This window comes from Lagenorhynchus albirostris, chromosome 15 (genome assembly GCF_949774975.1).
Source record: "Lagenorhynchus albirostris chromosome 15, mLagAlb1.1, whole genome shotgun sequence".
NCBI classification, from domain to species: domain Eukaryota; kingdom Metazoa; phylum Chordata; class Mammalia; order Artiodactyla; family Delphinidae; genus Lagenorhynchus; species Lagenorhynchus albirostris.
In genome coordinates this window covers 48,751,852-48,773,586 of record NC_083109.1, presented here as the reverse complement: position 1 = coordinate 48,773,586, position 21,735 = coordinate 48,751,852, and the positions used below count along the sequence as shown (strand labels likewise).

The following is a 21,735-nucleotide window of genomic DNA, read 5'->3' as shown; positions in this document are numbered from 1 at the left end:
CAAAGAAAACGTTTTAATTAAGGCTTCACTGGCAAGCCAGACAGGCCAACTATGGTCTAATCCAAACAAGAACCCTCAGTCTTGTATGGTTTGTCCTAAAATATCCAAGCACTTCCCAACAGTGGCCCAAAGGCACTTTCTCCCCTCGAGCCTAGGCATTGGAAGAGCACTTCTCCTCCAGCTGCTTCTTGTTTGCCTTCGTGTTTTCGATCACGGTCTCCACGATTACGGCAGTCTCTTCGTATGTCTGGATGCTGTCGGTGGAAAACTTCTCAATAGACTCCATCACCTCCACCTTCTCATAGGCCAGCGTCCTGGGAGGGCTTCTCGCCGGGAGGCTGCTGGTCCAAGCTCCAGGCCCGTCGGACCCACCCTGAGTGACCTGAGGCCCTTGAGACTGGGGTGTAGACGGCCCCTCTGGACCAGGAGAGACTGTGACACAGGGCTTCCTGGCCCCCTCCTCCTCCTTCTGGCCATCCTGTTTCCCCTGGGGGCCCTTCAGTTCTTCGTCATTCATCTCATCCCCCTTGTCTACAGTGTGCGGGGTAGGGGGGTGTCCATCTTCTTTCCCCTGGGGAGGCCCCTGTCCGTCCTCCAGACCATCTTCTTTCCCCTGGGGAGGCCCCTGTCCATCCTCCAGACCATCTTTCCCCTGGGGAGGCCCCTCTCCGTCCTCCAGACCATCTTCTTTCCCCTGGGGAGGCCCCTGTCCATCCTCCAGACCATCTTTCCCCTGGGGAGGCCCCTGTCCATCCTCCAGACCATCTTTCCCCTGGGGAGGCCCCTCTCCATCCTCCAGAGGGGGCTCCGGCTGCTGGGGAGAGGGCTCCACGTGGCTGTCAGGCAGCACAGAGTCGTCCCCCTTGGAAACCACCACACCCCCTTTGGCCGGGACGGAGAAGGAACAGAAGCCTGGGTCCACGAAATTGGCATCTCCGGAGACCAGCACATACCGCCCCTTGGTGTACAGGTCAGCGGGGGGCTCGGGTTCTTTGGGGCCTTTCACCCTCTCCTTGACCATCTTGCCTAGTTTTTCAAAGGCTTTGCTTATCTTCCCTCCGTCTGGGACATCCTCCGGAGCCCCGTCCACGGTCGGGGGACTTGCTTCTCCATCCCCTGATTCGAGCTTAGATTCACCCTCTTCTTTAGGTACCACCTGCCCTGGCTTTGCGTCTTCAGGACCTCTCAGTGGTGCCTCTTCCCGACCTGCATCTGCTTTGTCTTTCGCTATAATCTCCTTTTTCCTTGGAACGTTCTTGGGGAGGCCTTTTTGTCTTGGTTTTGCTATTGTTATATCCTGCACAGCCCTGGCGAGATCTTTAAAAAAAAAAAAAAAAAAAAGGACAATGAGGCAAGTATCATCACCAATGAAAGAGGAAGAAAATGTATTTGTTGAAAAATACACTAATTATCCTGGAGCCCCCTGTCTAGCGCTGGGGTGGGGGTTACTACGTATGATCAAAAGCAACAGGGAAAGATCCCCGGGTCTGAAGCGTCCACAGCCCACACTGAGGACCCAGCTCTGCCGGCCACTGTGTGACTTTGGACAAGTCCCTCGGCCCCTCTGGGCTTGCAGAGGGGAGGGAGGTGCCCACAGTTCCCATCACACTGGGTACAAACGACTGAGATCCGTGATCCTCCTGCAGTAACACTGTGTGGGAGCAGGGCTCCAGTGCCCACCAAGCCCCCTGCCCCCCGAGTTCACAGGGGACACTGGGATCCACAGAGCAGACAGTGGAAACCCAGTCCACAGGGCACTCTCGCCTCAGGCTTCCCCAAAGGAGCAAGGCAGAGCTGCCTGGGCCTCTGACGGGTTCGGAATGGCCTCGGCCATGGGGAGTAGCTCCCTTGTCCCGCTCACAACCCAGGCCAGATGAACACAGACACCCCTTGCTCAGCGTCCCCTTCCTCCTGGGCAATAAGAGGAAGTGATGCTCTCAAACTCAGAACAGGAATCCCCTGTGCCCGAGGCCATATTCATTTCCTCAGATCAGCTAAGAGGAAAAACTGAAAGTGTAACACAAAATCTCACCCTGCCTCACCCGGGAGGCTTTCCAGCTTTGCTCACAGTGATTTTTAAACTTTTTCATCCCGAAGTCTTCTCCAGCCCCTCCCTCCCTTCGCTACCAGAGGACTCAGTTGCACAGAGCAAGGGCCTCCCGTGGGGCTGACCCTCAGTGACAGGGCAGAGTGAGCAGGCCGTGAAGCCATGATGGGGGGACGCAGTGGGGACACCACAAAGCAGGTGGCTGGGAGCAGGCGTGGAGAAGGGCTTACTTGCAGGACCAGCTGCCGAATTTCAGGGCCCGCTAATCAAAACTGTGAAGAACGTCCAGACAGCGACCGCACAGCATCAAGCCCAGCGCCCTGCACACAGCCACCCGCCCCTGGAGCTGGCCCTGGGCGTCTGGGGACCCCTGCCCCGGCAGCAACCTTCTGACTCTGGCACCCCATCTCTGCAAAGCCCTCTGAGCTTTCTGAGACCCCTGGATTTGAAGGCACTATAAGCACAGGCTTCTCTTCTCCCCAGCACTGTTCTGTTCCTTCAGGACTGGGGAGACTGAGCTGTGAGCTGACATCTCACAGGCGCGTGAAACCATCCTCAAAGGACCAAATGTTGAAGGCAGAAGCTGCGCTTGCCCACCAAGCTATTTCTGCTCAGTTTTGAATGGGAGAGAGAACGAACAAAAATTGAGCATCTGCTCTGCTCCTGACACTAGATCAAGCACCTCTGCATGGAAGAGTTCATTTCACTGGGGGGGGGGGGGGGGGGCGGGGCGGTGAATAGATACAATTCAGTATTCACTTCTTGCCCAAGTAAATGTTGAGCTGCATTTTTTCTCGCCAGTTAAATGCCTCATGTTCACGGATGGCGTCCCTGAGGGCGTCTAACCCCCATCTGATTTTCTCCTTGTAAACTTTTTGACTCAGTCACTCAGCACCTGTTGGAGGACATCAGTGAGGGAGAGAAGGGACCTCACATAAAAGCACTGAATTTCCAGACGGACGGGGAGTATGAATGCTAAGTTCAGGGAGAAAGCCGCTTGATTTTTCCTTTTTCCCAGGACAGAAAGTCGCAGAAGCCAGGGTTGGGGACTCACCTTTCACACCGTGTCGAGGGCTGAGGGAGGTTCCGTGGCTCACGGTGTACAGAGTGATCGGGGTTTCAATGAAGGCAGAGCTCAGCCTGGCAAAAAGAACCAGAAAGAGGGTGATCTCCAGCTTTAATTCACTGAGCCAAACAGATGGGGGGCGGGCAAGAGGGATGCTCTAATGTCCAGCAAAAATGAAAAAGGCTTTCTCCAGATCCAACTGCTCATGAACCACAAACACATGTACACACTGGAGGACGACGGAAAGGAATAATCATCTCTTTGAGCTCAAGTCAAAGCTGTGAAACACACTTATAAAAAAAATTGTAATTCTTTTGTTTTGGAGGTTTTTTTAAAATAAGAGAATGGCCAGCCCAGGCTGAAGTATTTAGGGCAACCAGGGTATAATATGCCCAACTGGTCTTTTTTTTTTTTTTTTTTTGGCGGTACGCGGGCCTCTCACTGTTGTGGCCTCTCCCGTTGCGGAGCACAGGCTCTGGACGCGCAGGCTCAGCGGCCACGGCTCACGGGCCCAGCCGCTCCGCGGCATGTGGGATCTTCCCGGACCGGGGCGCAAACCCATGTCCCCTGCATCGGCAGGCGGACTCTCAACCACTGCGCCACCAGGGAAGCCCCAACTGGTCTTTTTTAAAAAATAGTTATATATAATCAGAGACAGTGGAAAGATAAAGCAATTGAGACAAAACATAAATAGCTGGTGAATCTAAGAGGATTCAGAATTTCCTTGTTCTGTGCCTGCAACATTTCTATCAATTTGAAATTATATCAAAATTAAGAGTTATATATAAACCAACAAAAGGGGTATCCAGTTACCTTTTGATGAAGCCCTGCCCCCAAAACAAAAATGTTCACAAGGACGCTTAAATACCCGTTCAAGACTTATTTTTGTATATGTGTGCATGAAGCATTCACTGTGACATAAATATAGAGTTCAGCACAATACGTTGACCAGAACTAGAGAAAACAAAAGAAAGTCTCGCTTTTCCTCCTACACATTAGAGCACTCACAGCAAGACAGAGCCCCAGCGAGAGGGAAGGAAGTGCTCCTGTGTCTGGGTGCTTCTCTGTTAACCCAATCTAAACCCCCCAAAATCAGCAAGACTGAATTGAAGAACCTCAACTTAATAGAGATTCAGAGTCCCTATAGGAGGGGGCTGGCCTCAATCTGTTCTCTGAATATCTACAGATACAGACATTGATGTAGCCATAGATGTAGGTGTAGGTGTGGCTATAAATAACGGAGACATCGTTGTAGATGTGCATGTACGTGATGATGTAGATAGAGATGACTTAGGTATAGTTGAAGTATAGGTGTAGGTGTAGATTTAGGTGATAAAGATGTAGGTGTAGCTATAGATAATGTAGATATAAGTGTATGTGGAGGTGACACAGATGTAAATGATGTAGATATGGGTACAGATAATGTCGGTGTAGGTGTAGGTGATGTACATATAAACGTAGGTGATGTAGAGGTAGGTGTAGGTGTAGGTATAGATGAAGATGTTGTAGGTGTAGCTACAGATGAGGTGGATAATGTAGATGCAGTGTAGATGTACACACGTACAGATGATGAGGACATAGATGTAGACTTACGTGTAGGTATAGGTGTAGACATAGTTGATGTAGATGTATTTTTTAAATAAATTTATTTATTTATTTTTGGCTGCGTTGGGTCTTTGCTGCTGCGTGTGGCCTTTCTCTAGTTGCGGCGAGCGGGGGCTACTCTTCTTTGCAGTGTGCGGGCTTCTCATTGTGGTGGCTTCTCTTGCTGTGGAGCACAGGCTCTAGGCACGCGGGCTTCAGTAGTTGTGGCACGCGGGCTCAGTAGTTGTGGCTCATGGGCTTAGTTGCTCTGCAGCGTGTGGGATCTTCCCAGACCAGGGATCGAACCCATGTGCCCTGCTTTGGCAGGCGGATTCTTAACTGCTGTGCCACCAGGGAAGTCCCTATATAGATGTATTAATACATCTAGAAAATGGACCGTAGACGATGCAGGTGCAGCTGTGAATGATGATGAGATGGAGACAGAGATCTACTTCCCAGTGGAGTTCAAGTCAAAGTTCCATTATGTGGAGGAGACCAGACGGCCTGTCGACAGCCACATTACTGACCCAACCAGGTGGTCAGAGTCACGACGGCAGCAGCAGTAATAACACCTACACTGAGCGCTGGTTGAGCTCCAGGTATCGTGCAGGCCCCTCACCGGCAGCACCTCAATAACCACGCCTGATCATCCTCTCTGTTAAGACACTCATGTCCCCAGAGGCCTGTGAGCTGAAGGGAGCCTTCTCCGTGGGGGCTTTCTGACCCCCTGCTTGACATTCAAACACTTCCCCCGTCACCCTCGCCTCCTCTCCCCTCTCCCTGCTGCGATTCACTCCAGAGCACAGGTCACAGGCCACACGCCCTCTGCTACAAACCCACGCATCCTGTCTCCCCGACTAATATTCAAGCTCTGTGAGGTCACAGATTTGGGGGTTCCCTTCCTGGCCACATCCCCACTGCCTAGAACAGTAACACAGGAGACACTCAGCAAAGATCTGTGGAACAAGTAAGTGGCCAGCCAGAGAGGTTGGCCCTGTGGCCACAGGCTCTGCCCACCCCTGACCCCACCTGTTGCCTTCGTTCTCGATGATCCGGTGATACCGGTCCAGCTCATTCCTCAGGGTCTGCTGAGTGACCACCAGCTGCCGGCAGTCATAGGATGACCTCTCCAGGCTCCTCTCAGCCTCCTCAGTCTCCTTCCGCAGGGTGTCAATCTGCTCATTGTAGAGCTGAATCTCTTCATCGTAGCACTCGTGGGCATCTCTGATGGCCTGTTCTAGGGCCGCCGTCTGTGGGCAAAGACACAGCTGTAAGGAAACCCAGCCCACCCTCTCGCTTAAGACACAGACCCGGCAGGGATACCCTGGACGCGGCATATCCAGTTTTATTTGTTCTGTGGGTTTGTTTCTCTGTTTCTCTGTCGGCAGGGAATCCTTAAGCCACAGAGGGATGTGAACCCCTTCTCCTTACGCTTGCATCAGCACCCTTGGAAATCTGCCCTAGCAGAGTCTCCACCCCGCAAAGGCAGTGGGAAGATGACAACCCCAGAAACTGAAACGAAAACTGCCGTCCATGGAATAAAATGTGCAACTCGAACAAAGTACATTCTTCATAATGTACTGAGTTAGCATAAATCTGACAGCTGAAAAATTAGTAAAAAGAAGAACATGTACTAAATAGATAAGATGCTATTTTTACTGAAATAATTAAGGGGGGAAGTTTCCTTGATCTTATTCAGTCACTACGGCACCTTAATTTTCTCCTCATTTCCGATCAGTAGAGTTACGTATATGTTGTGGTAGCTAAAGGGTGTGTGTGTGTGTGCGCACACTCGCACATGTGTATAAATAAAATAACTTCAGGGAAACATTAATTACCTCCTAATGCAGGACAAATCAAAATTAAGGTAGGAAAATAAAAAGAGGTGGCCTCACATTCACTGTAAGAGCTGTGACGACCCCTAAAGGGCCACAGCGTTCTGACTTACAAGCTTAGTACAACCTCATTTTCCCAAAGAGAAGAGATCTAACAGGCATGGCCGGTTCTCAAAAGCAAAATAGAACAAGCAAACCAAACCCACTTCTCCTGGAAGAGTTCTCAAACTTCTTCGTGCATCTGAACCCCCCAACGATACTGTTCAGCTCAGATTCTGACTCAGCAGGTCTGGGGGGGCCGGAGGGGCTGCATTTCTTTTCTTTTCTTTTTTTCTTAAAGGATAGTTACTTCTTTTTCTTTTTCTTTTTTTGGGCTGCGTTGGGTCTTTGTTGCTGCGTGTGGCCTTTCTCTAATTGCGGCGAGCGGGGGCTACTCTTCCTTGCGGTGCGCAGGCTTCTCATTGCGGTGGCTTCTCTTGTTGCAGAGCACAGGTTCTAGGCACCTGGGCTTCAGTAGTTGTGGCTCACGGGCTCAGTAGTTGTGGCTTGCGGGCTCTAGAGCGCAGGCTCAGTGGTTGTAAGCACACGGGCTTAGTTGCTCTGTGGCATGTGGGATCTTCCTGGACCAGGGCTCGAACCCGTGTCCCCTGCATTGACAGGCGGATTCTTAACCACTGCGCCACCAGGGAAGCCTGGGAGGGCTGCATTTCTAAGCGGCTCCCACTCGATGCCCATGGCTCTGGTCTCCGGGTCACACTTTTTGAGTCACGGGGGACTAGATAGGTATCTGAATCCAACCTCACGTATGTCCACCACAAGACGCCTCACACATGCAGCTAAACGAGCACATTGGACATGTAGAGGGTGATTATTCCTGCGACAGCCTGATTCCTCACTTTATGTACAGATGTGGCCGTGGAACAGTGACGTCCCTAGTGAGGACACCGGCAGACGCAGCCGACAAAGGTTGTCAGGAATGGATCTGTTGCATCAGGAAGGGGGGGAGGAAGGGAAGGAGGGAGGAAGGGAGGAAGGAACAGAGGGAGAGGTACATGCACTAGACACTCTGGGAAGCCGTCCACTGGCCTGTGTCGTCCCCATGTCTGAAGACTGTCCCATCTCACACGTAGGAAGTGTCCGGGCAGCAGTGTGACCACACTCCCCTGACCAGAGCCGCAGAACCAGGACTCAGGCTGGCCTGTCACGTGCTTCCTCTCCGGGCATCTGGGAAGGGATCTCAGGAATAGCAGTGACATGGTGGTAGGTTCTAGACTCACTGGGACACGTAAGCCCAGGGTCTGAAGCCACCACCCTGGAGAAACAATCTTTCATAAAGTGCGTGGAGAAACTGAGAAAGGCAATTCTTCTGAAAGACAGAGACGTGAAGCCAAAAGGCAAAGGCAACAGAGATGAGAGCGCCGGCAAAAGAGAGAAAAGAGGGAATCGGGGAGAGTGAGAAGCTCCCGCCGCCCGCCCTGTTCCCAAAGGTCATCAGCCCCTTTATATCTTGCTCCTTTGGGGGAAAATATCTTCACAGTCGAGAAAGCTGGAGACACCACCCCAGGTGACCCAAGTCTCACCCCCAGTACAAAGACACAGCCACATGGCGCTCCTGGTGAGAGGCACCGAGGACCCATCACTTCTGTCGTGTTCCTGCCGCAAACGCAGAGCCTCAGCTCAGCCCCGAGAAAGCATCAGGGAAGTCCAGATGGGGGGACGTCCCACAGGAGGACTGGCCATCAAGGTCATGAGAAACAGAGATGGGCAGGAACTGTCCCAGATTGGAGGAGGCTGAGGAGACAGGACAGCTGAATGCAAGCAGGATCCAGGACCAGAAAACACGTGAGCAGGGTAACAGGTGAGATTTCAGGCAAATCTGTTACCAGGATGGCGTGCTCGACAATGTCCTGGTTCCAACCTTGGTGCTGTGCTATTAAGAGGTTGACTTTGAGGGAACTGGGTGGAGAGTACGGGAAACCTCTGAGCTATTTTTGCAGCTTCTTAGAAGTCTAAAATTATTTCAAAATAAACCAATTGAGTTTGACCAGGTTTCTGTTCCTCATTAAAAATTATCTCCATTCAAACAGTCTCCTGGGATGTCAAATACTGAGGCACAGTCTCTGATTCTTGGTGTGACCACATGCTCTTACCCACACCGGTGTTCACACACTCTAGGAAATGCTTCCATGAAGTAAAGAATTTAAAGGACCCCTTTGAGGCTCAAATCTCAGAGACAAGAAGCCATCCGGAGTGGATGAATCCCCACATAAGACTCTCCATTTCCACGGAGCAGTCCTGAGAACGAAGCCTGCGGGTCACAGGCTGGCATGGCTGGGGTCCAGCGATCCCAGTGTGAACCGGGCAGCAGGAAGGCATGAAAGCTGATCACAGCTGCCTTTCATCAAAGCTTAGCTTTCTCCCACATGAGCAGGAAAGGGCTGTGCCCGCAGCACCTGGTGTTATAGCTCAATAATTTAAACCATTCATCAGAGGGCGGGGTGTTCAGGAAAACCAATAAAAGCCCCACTTGCAGCAGCTCAAAGGGGGCTAATGCAACATCTCTGATGGGAGTGATCTCGGCACGGGCTTCAGAGGCCGTCCAGCCCCAGACTGACTGTGGGAGAAAGAAACCCTCGTTCCAGGAGCCACAGCCCAGAGAGGGAGGCGGCTCGGTCACAGGAACAAAGCCCAAGGTGTCACAGAGCCCACGGAGAGGCCCAGGGTGCTGGGGACATCACGGAAGTCTTCCAGGAGGAGGTGGGGCCGGTCCAGGTGCTGCAGAAGCAAAGCCACTCGCAGAGAGAGAAGTGGGGAGCAGAGGCACCGGTGCCAGGATCCACAGGAGGGGTCCAGAGAGGAGAGGGGGAGAGAGCAGCCCACAGACAGCCCTGGCGGGTGGAAAGAGGCAGGTGGAAGGTGTGGGCCTCTAGGCAGCCGGAACTTCATCTTGAGCTAGGTGACCGTGTGTTTCCGCTTGGACCGCTTAGATGCGGCTGATAGCCGTCTCCCCACCAGGCTTGGGCGGCCGGAGCAGGAGCCAGGCCAGGCTCTGCTCAGTGCTCCCTGGACCTCGCGTGGGGCTGGCCAGAAACGGCTGAAAGATGTGTTTCAGCACAGCTGCAGGGCTTGCCTCTGCACAGCATGGTCCTCAGGGACCCGGGCCAGTGCCTCACAGGGAGCGCATCTGGAGAGGTGACCTCCTGCCTCAGTCCCTTTAGGCACCCAGACTCCTTTGGATCCAAGGTCATTTCAAAAAGGAAAAAGAAATCAAGTGTCCTTCGCCGATTACACGCTGTCTTACCAAAACGTACCACCAGGTGGCGCTAAGGGACTTTACTGAGAAATGACACCTGGGAGTATACTTTCCCAATAATCTGACTTTTTTCACTTTCCTGTCACAGAAACTCAGCAGATGCAATTTAGAGAACCAGAACGCCTGTCCCTTCTCATCCGCCTGGAAGAAGTGCCATCCCCAGGGGTCTCGTGTGTGGTCCACATTCAGCTCCAATCGTGGGTGCGGTCCTGGGCAACCTGTGGACCAACGTTCTCAAACTTGAGCCTGCAGAGCCACCTGGAGGGCTTGTTAAACGAGATGCTGGGCCCTCCGGAGTTCCTGGTTCCGTAGATCTGGGACGGGCCCGTGAACGATCATTTCTGACAAGCCCCAGGTGATGCTGACACTGATGCTGCTGGTTCAGGGACCTCCCCCTGAGGATCCTGCGACGGAGGGTTCCAGAAGCATCAGATGCCCTAACCATAGGCAGAACCAGCTGCCACAGCCCTGCCGGCTGGAGCCCTCAGGCTGCAAGGAGCTCCCCCTCCCCTGACCCCCATCATGTCCCCAGTCATGGCCCTGGCCCTGCTGAGGGGCTAGGCTGACGAGTCTCCCCTGGAACGCTCAGCTCAGCTACTCCACTGGGAAGTCACAGCAGCCTTTTAAAATCGGCAAAAAGCCAGCCGTGAACATCTCGTGAATAAGGCTATGGAGGGCCCGAGCCAGGAACCCGGGTGCCCGAGGTGTAGACTATTCTGGCCCAACGTTGGACCACCCCTACATCAATGTTCTCAAAGTGTGGTTCCTCGACCAGCAACAGCATCTGGAATTTAGAAATAAAAATTCTTGGGCCACACCCCAGACCCACTGAGTCAGAAGCTCTCAGGTGGGTCCTGCCACGTGCGTGTTTTGATTCAAGCTAATTAGGCAGACTTTCGGCCCCATGACCTTTGCCCCTTAGCTGTATGCCCATGAATACATTATGTTACTCGGCAAAGGAACTTCTTACTCAGCTGACCTTAAAAAACAGGGAGATTATTCTAGATTATTCCTAATTCCACGGGCCCTTAAGAGCAGAAATCAGGGAGATTAGATGCATGAGAAAGATTCGAAGCACCACTGCTGTCCTTGAAGATGGAGGGGCCACAAGCCAAGGAAGGTGGACAGCGTCTGGAGTAAATCCTGGCCGACAGCCAGCAAAGAAATAGGGTCCTTGGTCCCAGCGGCACACAGAAGGGAATTCTGCCAATGACAGGAATGGGACAGGAAGCAGATTCGGCCCACCACCCAACAAGAACCTCCAGATACGGGGGACCCAGGCCGGCGGACACCTTCATTTCAGGGCTGTGAGCCCCAGAGCAGAGAAACCAGCCAAGCCTGCCCCGACTTCTAACCTGCAGAACCGTAAGATCACAAGGAAGTGCTGTTTTAGGCCCTGACCTTTGTGAAAATTTATTATGGCCGCAAGAGAAAACTAATATGACTCATGTTTCATCAGACCCCCTGCTAGGTTTTACTTATTATAAGCACATATATTATTATAGAGGAAATGCTTTGGCAATATTTTGATAACTAATTCGGCAGATAATATTTTGTTTCAATATAATTCGTTTCCTTTTAATTCTATGTACTTCATGCCTTTGACATTTTTCTTTTTTTTATGGAAAATGTCAATATCTTATTTTACTATTATTAATGTAAGTACGTGATGCCAAAGAAATGAAGGTAATTTTACAAACTCAGAATTTTGGCAAATACATGAAATTTCTGTTTTATTACAGTTTTATACCACATTAGTTCAAATGCATTTCTCTCCAACTACGCCAACAGAGCTCCTCTGGAAGTATTTCAGTCGTCCTTAATATGTGACTTTACCAAAGACTTAGAATGTAAAATAAACATAAAATTTCAAATTAGTAACTTTTAATTATGAATGAGATAAGAAATAAAGTCATCAGCTGATGGCTGGGGCTATTCATTTCCAACAAGACACTTTGTTGAAATGTTTCTTCTGATACCCCAGGTATAAATGAGAACCTTCAAAACACAAGGGCAGAACCAAAGTACAAAAGAAGCCTCTTTAGCTTCAGCTTCCCATAGTCCTAAACCTCTGACAGAAGCCATATGCCTTTAACATTTTTCTCAGAAAGGCTCCAGGGGCTTCACCAGACTGCTGGGCAGGGGATTGGCGGGGGGATGGCACAGAAGAGACAGTGAAGCCCCCTGCAGTTAGAGAGACAACGACCTCAGAGTCAGACAAGCCAGTCTTTCTGCAGCAGCTACGGGTGGGGACAGGCGGCCAAGCAGAGAGCTTTATCTCATATTCTCAGAAACTAGGCTAACCCTTTATGAAACGTCTTACTTTTTTTTTTTTTTTTTTGGTATGCGGGCCTCTCACTGTTGTGGCCTCTCCCGTTGCGGAGCACAGGCTCTGGACGCGCAGGCTCAGCGGCCATGGCTCACGGACCCAGCCGCTCTGCGGCATGCAGGATCTTCCCAGACTGGGGCACGAACCCGTGTCCCCTGCATCGGCAGGCGGACTCTCAACCACTGCGCCACCAGGGAAGCCCCGTCTTACTTTTATAGTCAATAAACGCATATGAGTTCACAGAGAGACAAGCATTCTTTTCACCCTGGAACCGGACTTCACCGGTTGATGTGCCCACCACATCAGGCTGGGCTCCCTCATCTCCTGAGGAGACTGGGGTCCTTCTCAGTCTCTCAGGCAGAGGTTTTCAACCTCATCGCCGTGGCCACTGGAAGAGCTACATTTTACATCACAAACCATAGACATCATACAAAGATATAAGTACATGTGTGTATTTGCACAAATCTATATACTTAAACACACATACAGATATATTTAAAACAAAGGTTTCACAAAATAAATCCTGCCTCTACTCGCCATGCACCCTGTCATTTCCTCTTCGGTCTTAGGCTAGTGCTGTGAATTCCTTCTTTTTTCAAGCCAGTCAATCCTGCTGAGTTCATCTTACAACCCAGTAATGAGTTGTAACTGGTGGTTTGGAAAACACTGGTGTCTAGAACCATGACTGGGTGTGCATCCACTTCTCTAAACACTCATTCACACACACACACGTACACGCACATACACACACATACACGCATACACTTACACACATATACTTACATGCACACACACTTATATATACTTGCATGCACACATGCACACATATAAAAACATGCACACACATTACACACATACAGTTACATACACACATTTTACACATACACACATATATACATATACTAACGCACAAATATATACACACACATACACGCATACACACACTTACATATACACATACACTTACATACAGACATATACACACATATACATATGCACACATGCACACATATAAAAACGTGCACACACATCACACACACACACACCCTGGCCCTCCCTCCATCCTCTCAGGGCCTCAGAGGAAACCACACATTCACCAAGTCACCAAAACGGTGCGTCTGGTCCCCAAGCCGTGGTTTGTCAACAAGAGCAGGACACGTTTTAAGGGCAGTACTCGCTTTCCTGAGCTGGGGTCTTTGCCTTTGGGGACCATCCCCAGGCCCCCGTTTGCTCTCCGTGGCCCCTGAGTTGCTGCACAGGGAGGGGTCGGGTGGCGGGGGGGGCAGGCATCAGGATTCTGGACTCAAGTCCTGAGATCTGGAGGGCACCGTGCACCCACCAAAAGCACCACATCTCATGTGGCTTCAGCAGGGTTTGATCTTGTCAGGCATTGGTGGGATAGAGACAAAGTAACATATAGCCTTTAATGGTCTGGGTTTTCTAGAGGGGCAGATTTTAAATTTTTGTTCCCTTGTCCCTTATGTGTACTTGTCAAACTGAACGTCAACTTACTTTTGGATTTGGGAAATGTGGTTACACAGCGTAAGAAGCGTATTCTAACCCAACGTCCCCATCAGCATGGCCCGGTGTACAGTAACGAGAGGAGGAAAACTGGAGGAATCACAGGGTTGGCGGGGGTGGGGTGACCCACGAAGCTCATTAACCGCAAAGGAAGGCCACAGAGACAGGACTGCGCTTTCCTGCAAAGTTTGCAAAAAGCTTTTCTGTTCGTTTGCAAACTAAGCGTCACCGAAAAAAGAAAATGGGTGGGGTGGAAATGCAAAGTTTCCGCTGACAAGTTCTGAGCAGGAGCAAATCCCAGCACAACCCCTCTCTCCAGGGCTGCAGTCAAATTCCGAAGGAGAGAGTTCAGGTCATGAGAAGAGAAACAGGAAGCACAGATTCATGCGAGTGTAGGGTAAGAACCCCAACGTATGTCCATTTCTTATTTTCAAAAACAAGGTTAAACTGGGCAAGACAGATCGGTTATGCAGAAGTGGGGATAGCTTACCCTCGGTGGGGGAGGGGCAGCGACTCAAAGGGGGCCTGCGGGGGATCTCCAGGGACCACGAATTTGTGGGACCCACTGCCCCCATTGGCCCAGGGCTTTTCCATTCTGGGCAGGAAGGCGTCCCGGGGAGTGGACTGCTGGTCACCCCACTGGGGATGCTGTTTGCGGCTCTGAGGGCTGAGGACACAGGTGTGTTGAGTCTGTAGAATTCACAGCGCTAGATGCACGAGTGCTCACCTGTGCAGGCCCGTGACACCTGAATGAGAGGGGCAGACAGGAGGGGCGGGCATACCTGGGCCTGCAGCTCGGCTCTCTGGGCCTGCAGGAGGCAGAGCACCTCTTGGCTGTCCTCCAGCTGGCTCTGCAGGGTGGCCACCTCCCTTTCCGTCAAGAGCTTCGCCTGCACAAAGAAGCCAGACTCAGCACGCTCACACTCGGAGGAGAGGGGCCGCTGTGTTCTGCATGTTTACGTCCCCCCAAGTTCGCAGGCCGAGGCCCTAACCCCCAGTGCATGGCATCTGGAGGTGGGACCTTTGGCAGGAGGGTTGGTTTAGATGAGGTCATGAGGGTGGGGCCCCCACGATGGGATTAGTGTCCTTATTAGAAGAGGACGAGACACCAGGGACCCCTCTTCCATGCGGGCAGGAAGGAAAGGACAGAGAGAGGGGTGGCATCTACCAGCCGGGATGGGGTTCTCCCCAGGGGCCAAATCTGCCAGCCCCCTGACCTTGGACTTCCAGCCTCCGGAACTGTAAGCAATAAGTGTCTGTTGGTTGAGCCACCTGGTCTACGGTATTTTGTCACAGCAGCCAAGCTGACTCAGGTAGGCCCACCGTGGCCACTCACTGCCTTTTCACTTTGTTTTCTAAGCCTGAGCCCTGAGCCAGAGCCACCAACTGTGCTGAGCCGTCCCCATGGCACACAGCAGGTGGCCATGGCCACCCTGTTGGTGCTCCCCGAATGTTTTGGAAGTAGGTCCACCCTCAACCTCTCCACACTCTGCAGAGCAGCTGCCCTTTTCCCACCAGCCTCTCCACATTATTCAGAAACATCTAAACCCCTTCCTGAGAGCCTGGCCTCTCTAGAGCAGCACCTTCTGACACAGAGACACCCCCCCGCCCCCTGCCGGGCAGAGTCACAGCCCAGCACGTTCACGGCCACCCACTGAAGGTGCCCCTGCTCTGCAGCTGCCTGCAAAGTGGCCGGAGCAACGAGACACAGAGAAAGTGAGAGCAAGGGAGGAGGAGTGGGCCTGGGGACAGAGCTGCCTAAGGATGGTGTGTTTCTTTCTGAGTCTCCCGGCGGAGATGTGCATTCTCTCAGTCTCTCTGTGTGTGTCTCTCTCCCTGTCTGTCAGTCTGTTTCTCTCTCTCTCTGTCCTCCCTGCTTCTCTGTGCCTCGGCTCCCGCCTCCCTGCCCCAAAGACACAGACGTGGGGACAGCTGGGAGCAGAGGGGACTCACGTTCTGGGTACCACTACATGGAGGATGTGCAAACATGCCAGCCGAGACCTGCAGCCTCAGCATGGACGCAGACACGGTGCAAATCCCTCACCCACCTCCCCGCCAGGGCCCAGCCTGCTTGTCCGGCCCCGCCTCTCCTCACCACCCAGCTCCTACTTATACTACATCCTCCCCATGTCCACCCACAGGTGCTCCCACAGTGCCTCGCGCACAGGAGGCCCTTGGATACTTACTGTAGAGGAAGGAAGACAGCCGGCAGCTGTCAGCTGGAAGCCGGCACTAACCAACACCCCCCAGCATGATGCTCCCTCCTTATAAATTTACAGATGATGCCACCTCAACACCTAAAGATGTCACTCTGGGATCCCAGGGGAACAAGACAGAAACAAGACCGGCTCTGCAACTGTGTCTGAGCTCAGACCAAGCGACCACCGTGTAACCACAGAAATGACCACTAACTCAAGTGATGGTGCTTAGTTACCAAGCACAGCCTTAGCCTCACCCCATACCTTGGCCTCCAAGGTACAAAATAGGGGGATATTCAGCCATAAGACCAGCCCCCCACCCCCCAACAGTACCCAGACCAGCGCAGGTCCCCATCCACGGCGTATACCCTCCCCTCCTGTGGGGAGTAATAAACCCAGCTTGATTGGACCACAGGGGTGGCCCCAGGGACCTCTGGCTACAGGACACTGACTTTATGCTTTATGGACACATTAACCCCAGGCTCCTAGGAAGCAATGCTAATTATATCCTTTGTGCGAACTCAACGGGCATTTTCTAGGACAGTAACAAGAGTCAAAGGGGCAAACCTGAAAGCAACCACCTAGCTCGTATGTAGAATTTTTCAGCTGAGATTAATAAAGAATGTGATTCTTTCTACATCTGCTTTTTAACGTGCACACGAATCCCTGAGCACCTTGCTAAAATGCAGATTCTGACACAGTGGGTCTGCTGGGGGTCGGGCTGCAGATGCTGCATTTGTCTCAAGCTCCCGGGCGACGACGCTGAGGGTCTCTGATGATCACCGACACTATTAAACTAGGTCTAGATGGCTCTACATTCGTACAACTCAGAAGAACAGGGTTACAAGGGAACAGATGATGTGATTTTAAAAGTGTGCTCTGATGTAAAACACCTATGAATTAAAGGAAAAATGTCTGCAAAACAGAACTAAAGTGTCTGGAAAGAAGTCTCTGACAAAGAAAATTATGCTTTAGGAGAAGCTGTTTTTTAGGCCTTAGTGGCAACCCCAGTTCAGTTGGGGTCATTGGTGGGCAATGTGGACAAGAATATCCCCGTCAAGGCCAAAAAAAGTAACTCTCCTGCCTCTTAGATGTTACTTGGCAGGGTTCAAAAGTGTCTCTGAAAGCAAATTTGGGGGTTTCTTTAGCTTTGATATAAAAAATTAGGTTCAAACAAACACCCTAGCCCACTGCTTCTCCAGGGTGTGGGCCTGGGTAGACTTCTGTCCTAAGTCATCCTTGCAGAAAAACCCAGAGTCTTCTCAGTTGAACAATCTACAAAACCCTGTCCCAGCGTAACATTCCTCTGAAGAAAGGACACATGACATTTTTGTTTTAATATGCATCCTTTTCAGTTTATTTTTACAATATCCTATCATGCATCACAAAATCCTATAAACCACATTAGGGGAAAAAATACATCAATATCGTGTTGCCCTGCTAGCGAGCTAAGTGAGGAAGGGATTTGGAACATATTGGGAATAAGGTTTTACATCCAAATCCCAGTTTTTTAAAAATCGGCTTCAATCACCTCTATCCTTTCCCAAGAGTTTTCATGCCCCAGACTAGCAGAGCCTGACCTTGAAAATAGAGTCACTAATTGTCTGAGGTTCTCTGTATTCAAAATTATGGTCAAATTGATAAGGGGAATAAGAAAACAAACAACCCAATAAAAAAATATGGGCAAAAGTCTTGGGTAGATAGTCCAACAAAGAAGCTATACAAACGGCAAATAAGCGCATGAAAAGATGCTCAACATCATTAAGGCGTGAGGGGATGCAAGTTAAAAGCACAGCGAGATACACAACATACCTATTAGAGTAGCAAACGGCAAAACCAAAGTGAAAACCGACATACCCAGCGTTGACAAGGAAGCAAAGCAACAGAAACTTCCATCCGTTGCCAGTGGGGATGCAGCAGTGCTACAGTGCTTGGGAAACAGTCTGGAAGTTTCTTATAAACTAGACAAGGAAGGACAGCCCGTAATCCTCAAGAGGAAATACCTAAGAAGATGGTCAGGGCCACAGTTTATGTCCTCAGATGTCTAAATACTCACGTTCACCGTCTGAGTGAAAGAGCAGAAGAGTGAACTTCGAATGTGAACCCGCAGTGGAGGCGACCTGACGCCTCTCCCTGAGTCTCTGGGCTCCCGGGGCTGCAGGACAAATCCCCACATGCGGTTTTGCAGCCGCCTGGGCTCCCGTTCTTACCTCCCTCGTGCCACTGGTTACGGCGGCTGCTTGCGGGGTGGTCTGGATGATCTGCTGCAGGATGCTGACGTAGGTCTGAATCTCCAGAAGGTTCTGTTGGGGGAGGAAAGCGTTCTCATGAGAACTTGAGCTCCCCACATTTTCCCCTCCAGTACCAGGTGACCTGCAGGATGAATGCCTTCACGTGTCCCACCACCACAAATAGGACAGACGGTGATGGGTGCGGAGGCCGCTTTATGCCTCCTTTAATCTGCATGAGAACACTGGGCTCGATGAATAAACCGAGGCTTAGTTCACGTCACCTTCCCTTCAGTCCCGTGGCTGCCTTGCCGCTGTCTCCATAGCGCCCTGGATGCAAGGTTATCAGAAAAGCAGGGATGGGGGACAAAGAGATCCCGGAGGGCACAAAGGACCTTGCTGACTGCAGCACAGGCGGTGCTTCAGAGGACAGGCTGTGGCCAGTCCGGCGGGGACTGCCTCACTCACTAGCTGCACGTGGCCTCAGGCAAGGTATTCAAACCGCCTAAACCTCTGATTCTTCCACAAAAGAGGGATTAACAACCTGAAGGCAATGCCTGGTCCCTTTCACCAGCAGATCGCCTGGGCCTGCTCTGTGCACGAGAGCTGCCGACGTAGCACAGCTGCCCCCTCTGCAGAACTGCCCTCGGCCACACAGTGGTCATCCTGCCAGGAAGCTATGCAACTGCCCCCAATGCCACACCATCCCCCACCCGGACCAACGACTCCTGGCTCAGGACACAAGACCGACCCTCTTGCCTCAAGGTGGGACCAAGCTTGTGGTGTGATTCACGCTCCAGAGCCCCCATGGGATCAGGCTGAGCCTGGACTCCAGCTCAGCCCCTTCCCCTGCGCCTTCCTAACCCCCATCCCACCGATTGGCACCTCAGGCTCTGCTGACAGGGAACCTAGGACACTGTCTCTTGAGGCTGTTTTTTGGGATTCAGTGAGACAATGCAGCAGGCACCCACAGAGACAGGAAGGGACTCTGATGCTGCCTGAGCACTTGCCAAGTTCCAGGTTGTACCAGGTGCTTCACCCATATTACTTCACGTTGCCTCAGTGTGACTTTCCCCAGAGGCAGACAGTTATAGATCAAAAGTTGTGTCCCTCCAAAATTCATGTGCTGAAGCCCTAACCCCCAGCAGGATGGTATTTGGAGGTGGGACCTTTGGGGAACAATTAGATTTAGATGAGGGCATGAAGGTGGGGCCCCCAGTGTGGGATTAGTGCCCTGATAAGAAAGGCAGTCACTCTCTCTATGGATACGGATCTAGGAAAGGCCAGGTGAGTGCATGGCAAAAAGGCAGCCGTCTGCAAGCCAGGAAGAGGGTCCTCACCAGAACCCAACCCTGCCAGCATGCTGATCTCGGTGCTCCAGGCTCCAGAACTGAGAGGAATGAATTTCTGTTGCTCATAAGCCACCCAGTCTGTGGTACTTCGTCATAGCAGCCCCAGCTGAGTAAGATACAGACCCTGGGGGAAGGATCTGGGTGCAAATAGTTTGCTTGGGCAAAGATGTCAGGAAACATGAGCAGTGGAGCGGGGAGGTGAGACGCTGTGTTTTCAGGTGAATGACCCCTGTGGGCACCAGTCCTAGCGGGCTCTCTGGGAGCCGGTGCACAGGGAGCTGGGGTATGTGTCCACCAACTCCATCCGTCCCTGGCTGAGGCTGCTCCCTCAGCATTAACTCCCCAACATTTCCTGTGAGGCAGACCTGCCCTCCGCTGCCTGGTGCACATCCGTCCTGAGGCAGAGACACAGATACTGCAGCTGGAGGGAGGCCAGGCTCCCTGGAGAGGTCAGCCCCGAGGGTTGAGGGTCATGGCCAGGCCCACAGGTGTCTATGCTCAAATGACATGGCTGTGCAGGAAGGAGAGTCTGGCGTTTGCATTTCGAAGATGAAGAAGCTCAGAGAGGTTAGGCCACTGGCCCTTGGTTACACAGCTCCAGGACTGGACATTTCCAGAACACCAAGACCCCCCCAACGTGAGGCCTGTGAGAAGCTGGCAGGGGTGGGGGCAGAGCACAGCGCTACATGCGAGGAGGCCCCTGCATGCCATGTGTTCCCTCAGAGACAGCGCTAAAAAATTATGATTTTTGCATTTTCTCCATTTTCTGAGCTGAACCAGTCAACAGGCTACAGCTTAATCAAGACGGATCCGTGTGCAATTACTCTGTGGACTGTGACGTCCTGCACAGATACCGGCTCCCCCCGACCCATAACCCCCCCCACACACACACACACCGCCCCCCCCACACACACACCACACACACACACACCGCCCCCCCCCCACACACACACACCACACACTGCCACCCCTCCCACAGCCCCGCAGGTCTGGCTCACTAGGTGCCGTCCAGCGACCAGCCCAGCCCCGCGTGGTTCGGGGCATTGCACACAGGGCAGCCCACTCCAGCCACCCCATTTTTTCAGCCACGAGTGCCCTGAACTGGTTTTTTGGGGGGAAGGGCTACAGAAGGGTCATGGTTACCTTTTTGTACCTGTCCTTGGCCGCACTGATGTCATCCTGCAGAAACTGGGCTTCGATTTGAAGGCGCAGGTTACTCAGCAGGGCTTCATCTGCCTCCTGCAATGAGAGGCATCGACTCTGAGGGGCCGCGGGGGGCGGGGGGCGGAGAGCACGGGCGTGGGTGTGACATCGGCCGGGTCTTACCAAAATGCAGACTTGTTTGGTGGGTCTGGGAGGGCGTCTGAGATTCTGCATTTCTAGCCAAGCACTGGGTTAGCCCATTGGACCTGGTCTAGAATAGTAGTTCTCAGCTGAGAGTGATTTTGCCCCCAAGGGGACATTTGGCACAATCTCGAGGCTTTTTAAATTGTCACCACGTGGTGGGGGTGGGGGGGTGGGGGGGTGCAGGGGCGGGCGGGAGGTGGGGGTGTTACTACCGGCATCTAGTGGGTAGCAGCCACCGATGCTGTTAATATCCTACAATACTTAGGACAACCCCACACAAGAAAGAATTCTCCAGTCCGAAGTGTCAGTAGTGCCAGGGTTGAGAAGCCTTGATCTAGAAAGATCAGGGGGAAAGAGTACATTTATACACCGATAACCTTAAAATTTAAGTTACATCTGTATTTGTTCTATATCCTATCATCAGTGAGTTGAGTTTCTAAGACTAAGAAACAGTTTTCCCTTAACACTGAAACCTTTATTTTAGAATGAAGCTAGACTAACACAACACTGTAAGTCAACCATACTCCAATAAAAATTAAAAATAAACAAATACAATAGAATGAAGCTAGACCCCTATCTTACCATTCACAAAAATGAACTCTAAATGGATGAAAGATTTAAATAATTTAATACGGAAACAAAAACTCCAAGAAGAAAACAGGAAAAAGCTCCCTGACGTGGGTGTTGGCAATGATTTTTTTGGACATGACACCTAAAGCACAGGCAACAAAATCAAAAAATTACAAGTGAGACTACATCAAACTCAAAACACCTGTGCACAGAAACCATCAACGAAGTGAAAAGACAACCTATGGGACAGGAAACCTTAATTTTAATAGTTTTCTCCCAAGGACTGTTGACACCTTGAGGCCATGTATCTTCAACATAAAATTCATGTTTTAGCATGATTGCTGT

At 51.6% G+C, this 21,735-nt stretch overlaps 1 protein-coding gene across 1 annotated transcript in view; it reads right to left on the bottom strand.

Moving 5' to 3' along the window:
- Positions 1-21,735, bottom strand: part of BFSP1 (beaded filament structural protein 1) — a 37,720-nt gene continuing 15,985 nt past the window's right edge. Inside the window, exons 3-8 of the mRNA XM_060123115.1 lie at positions 20,617-20,712; positions 18,104-18,196; positions 14,478-14,585; positions 5,727-5,947; positions 3,102-3,187; positions 1-1,317 (exon numbers count right to left, since the gene is read on the bottom strand). Of these exons, the coding sequence (XP_059979098.1) occupies positions 152-1,317; positions 3,102-3,187; positions 5,727-5,947; positions 14,478-14,585; positions 18,104-18,196; positions 20,617-20,712 (1,770 nt within the window). The 3' untranslated portion in view covers positions 1-151. The remainder of the gene's footprint in view (positions 1,318-3,101; positions 3,188-5,726; positions 5,948-14,477; positions 14,586-18,103; positions 18,197-20,616; positions 20,713-21,735) is intronic.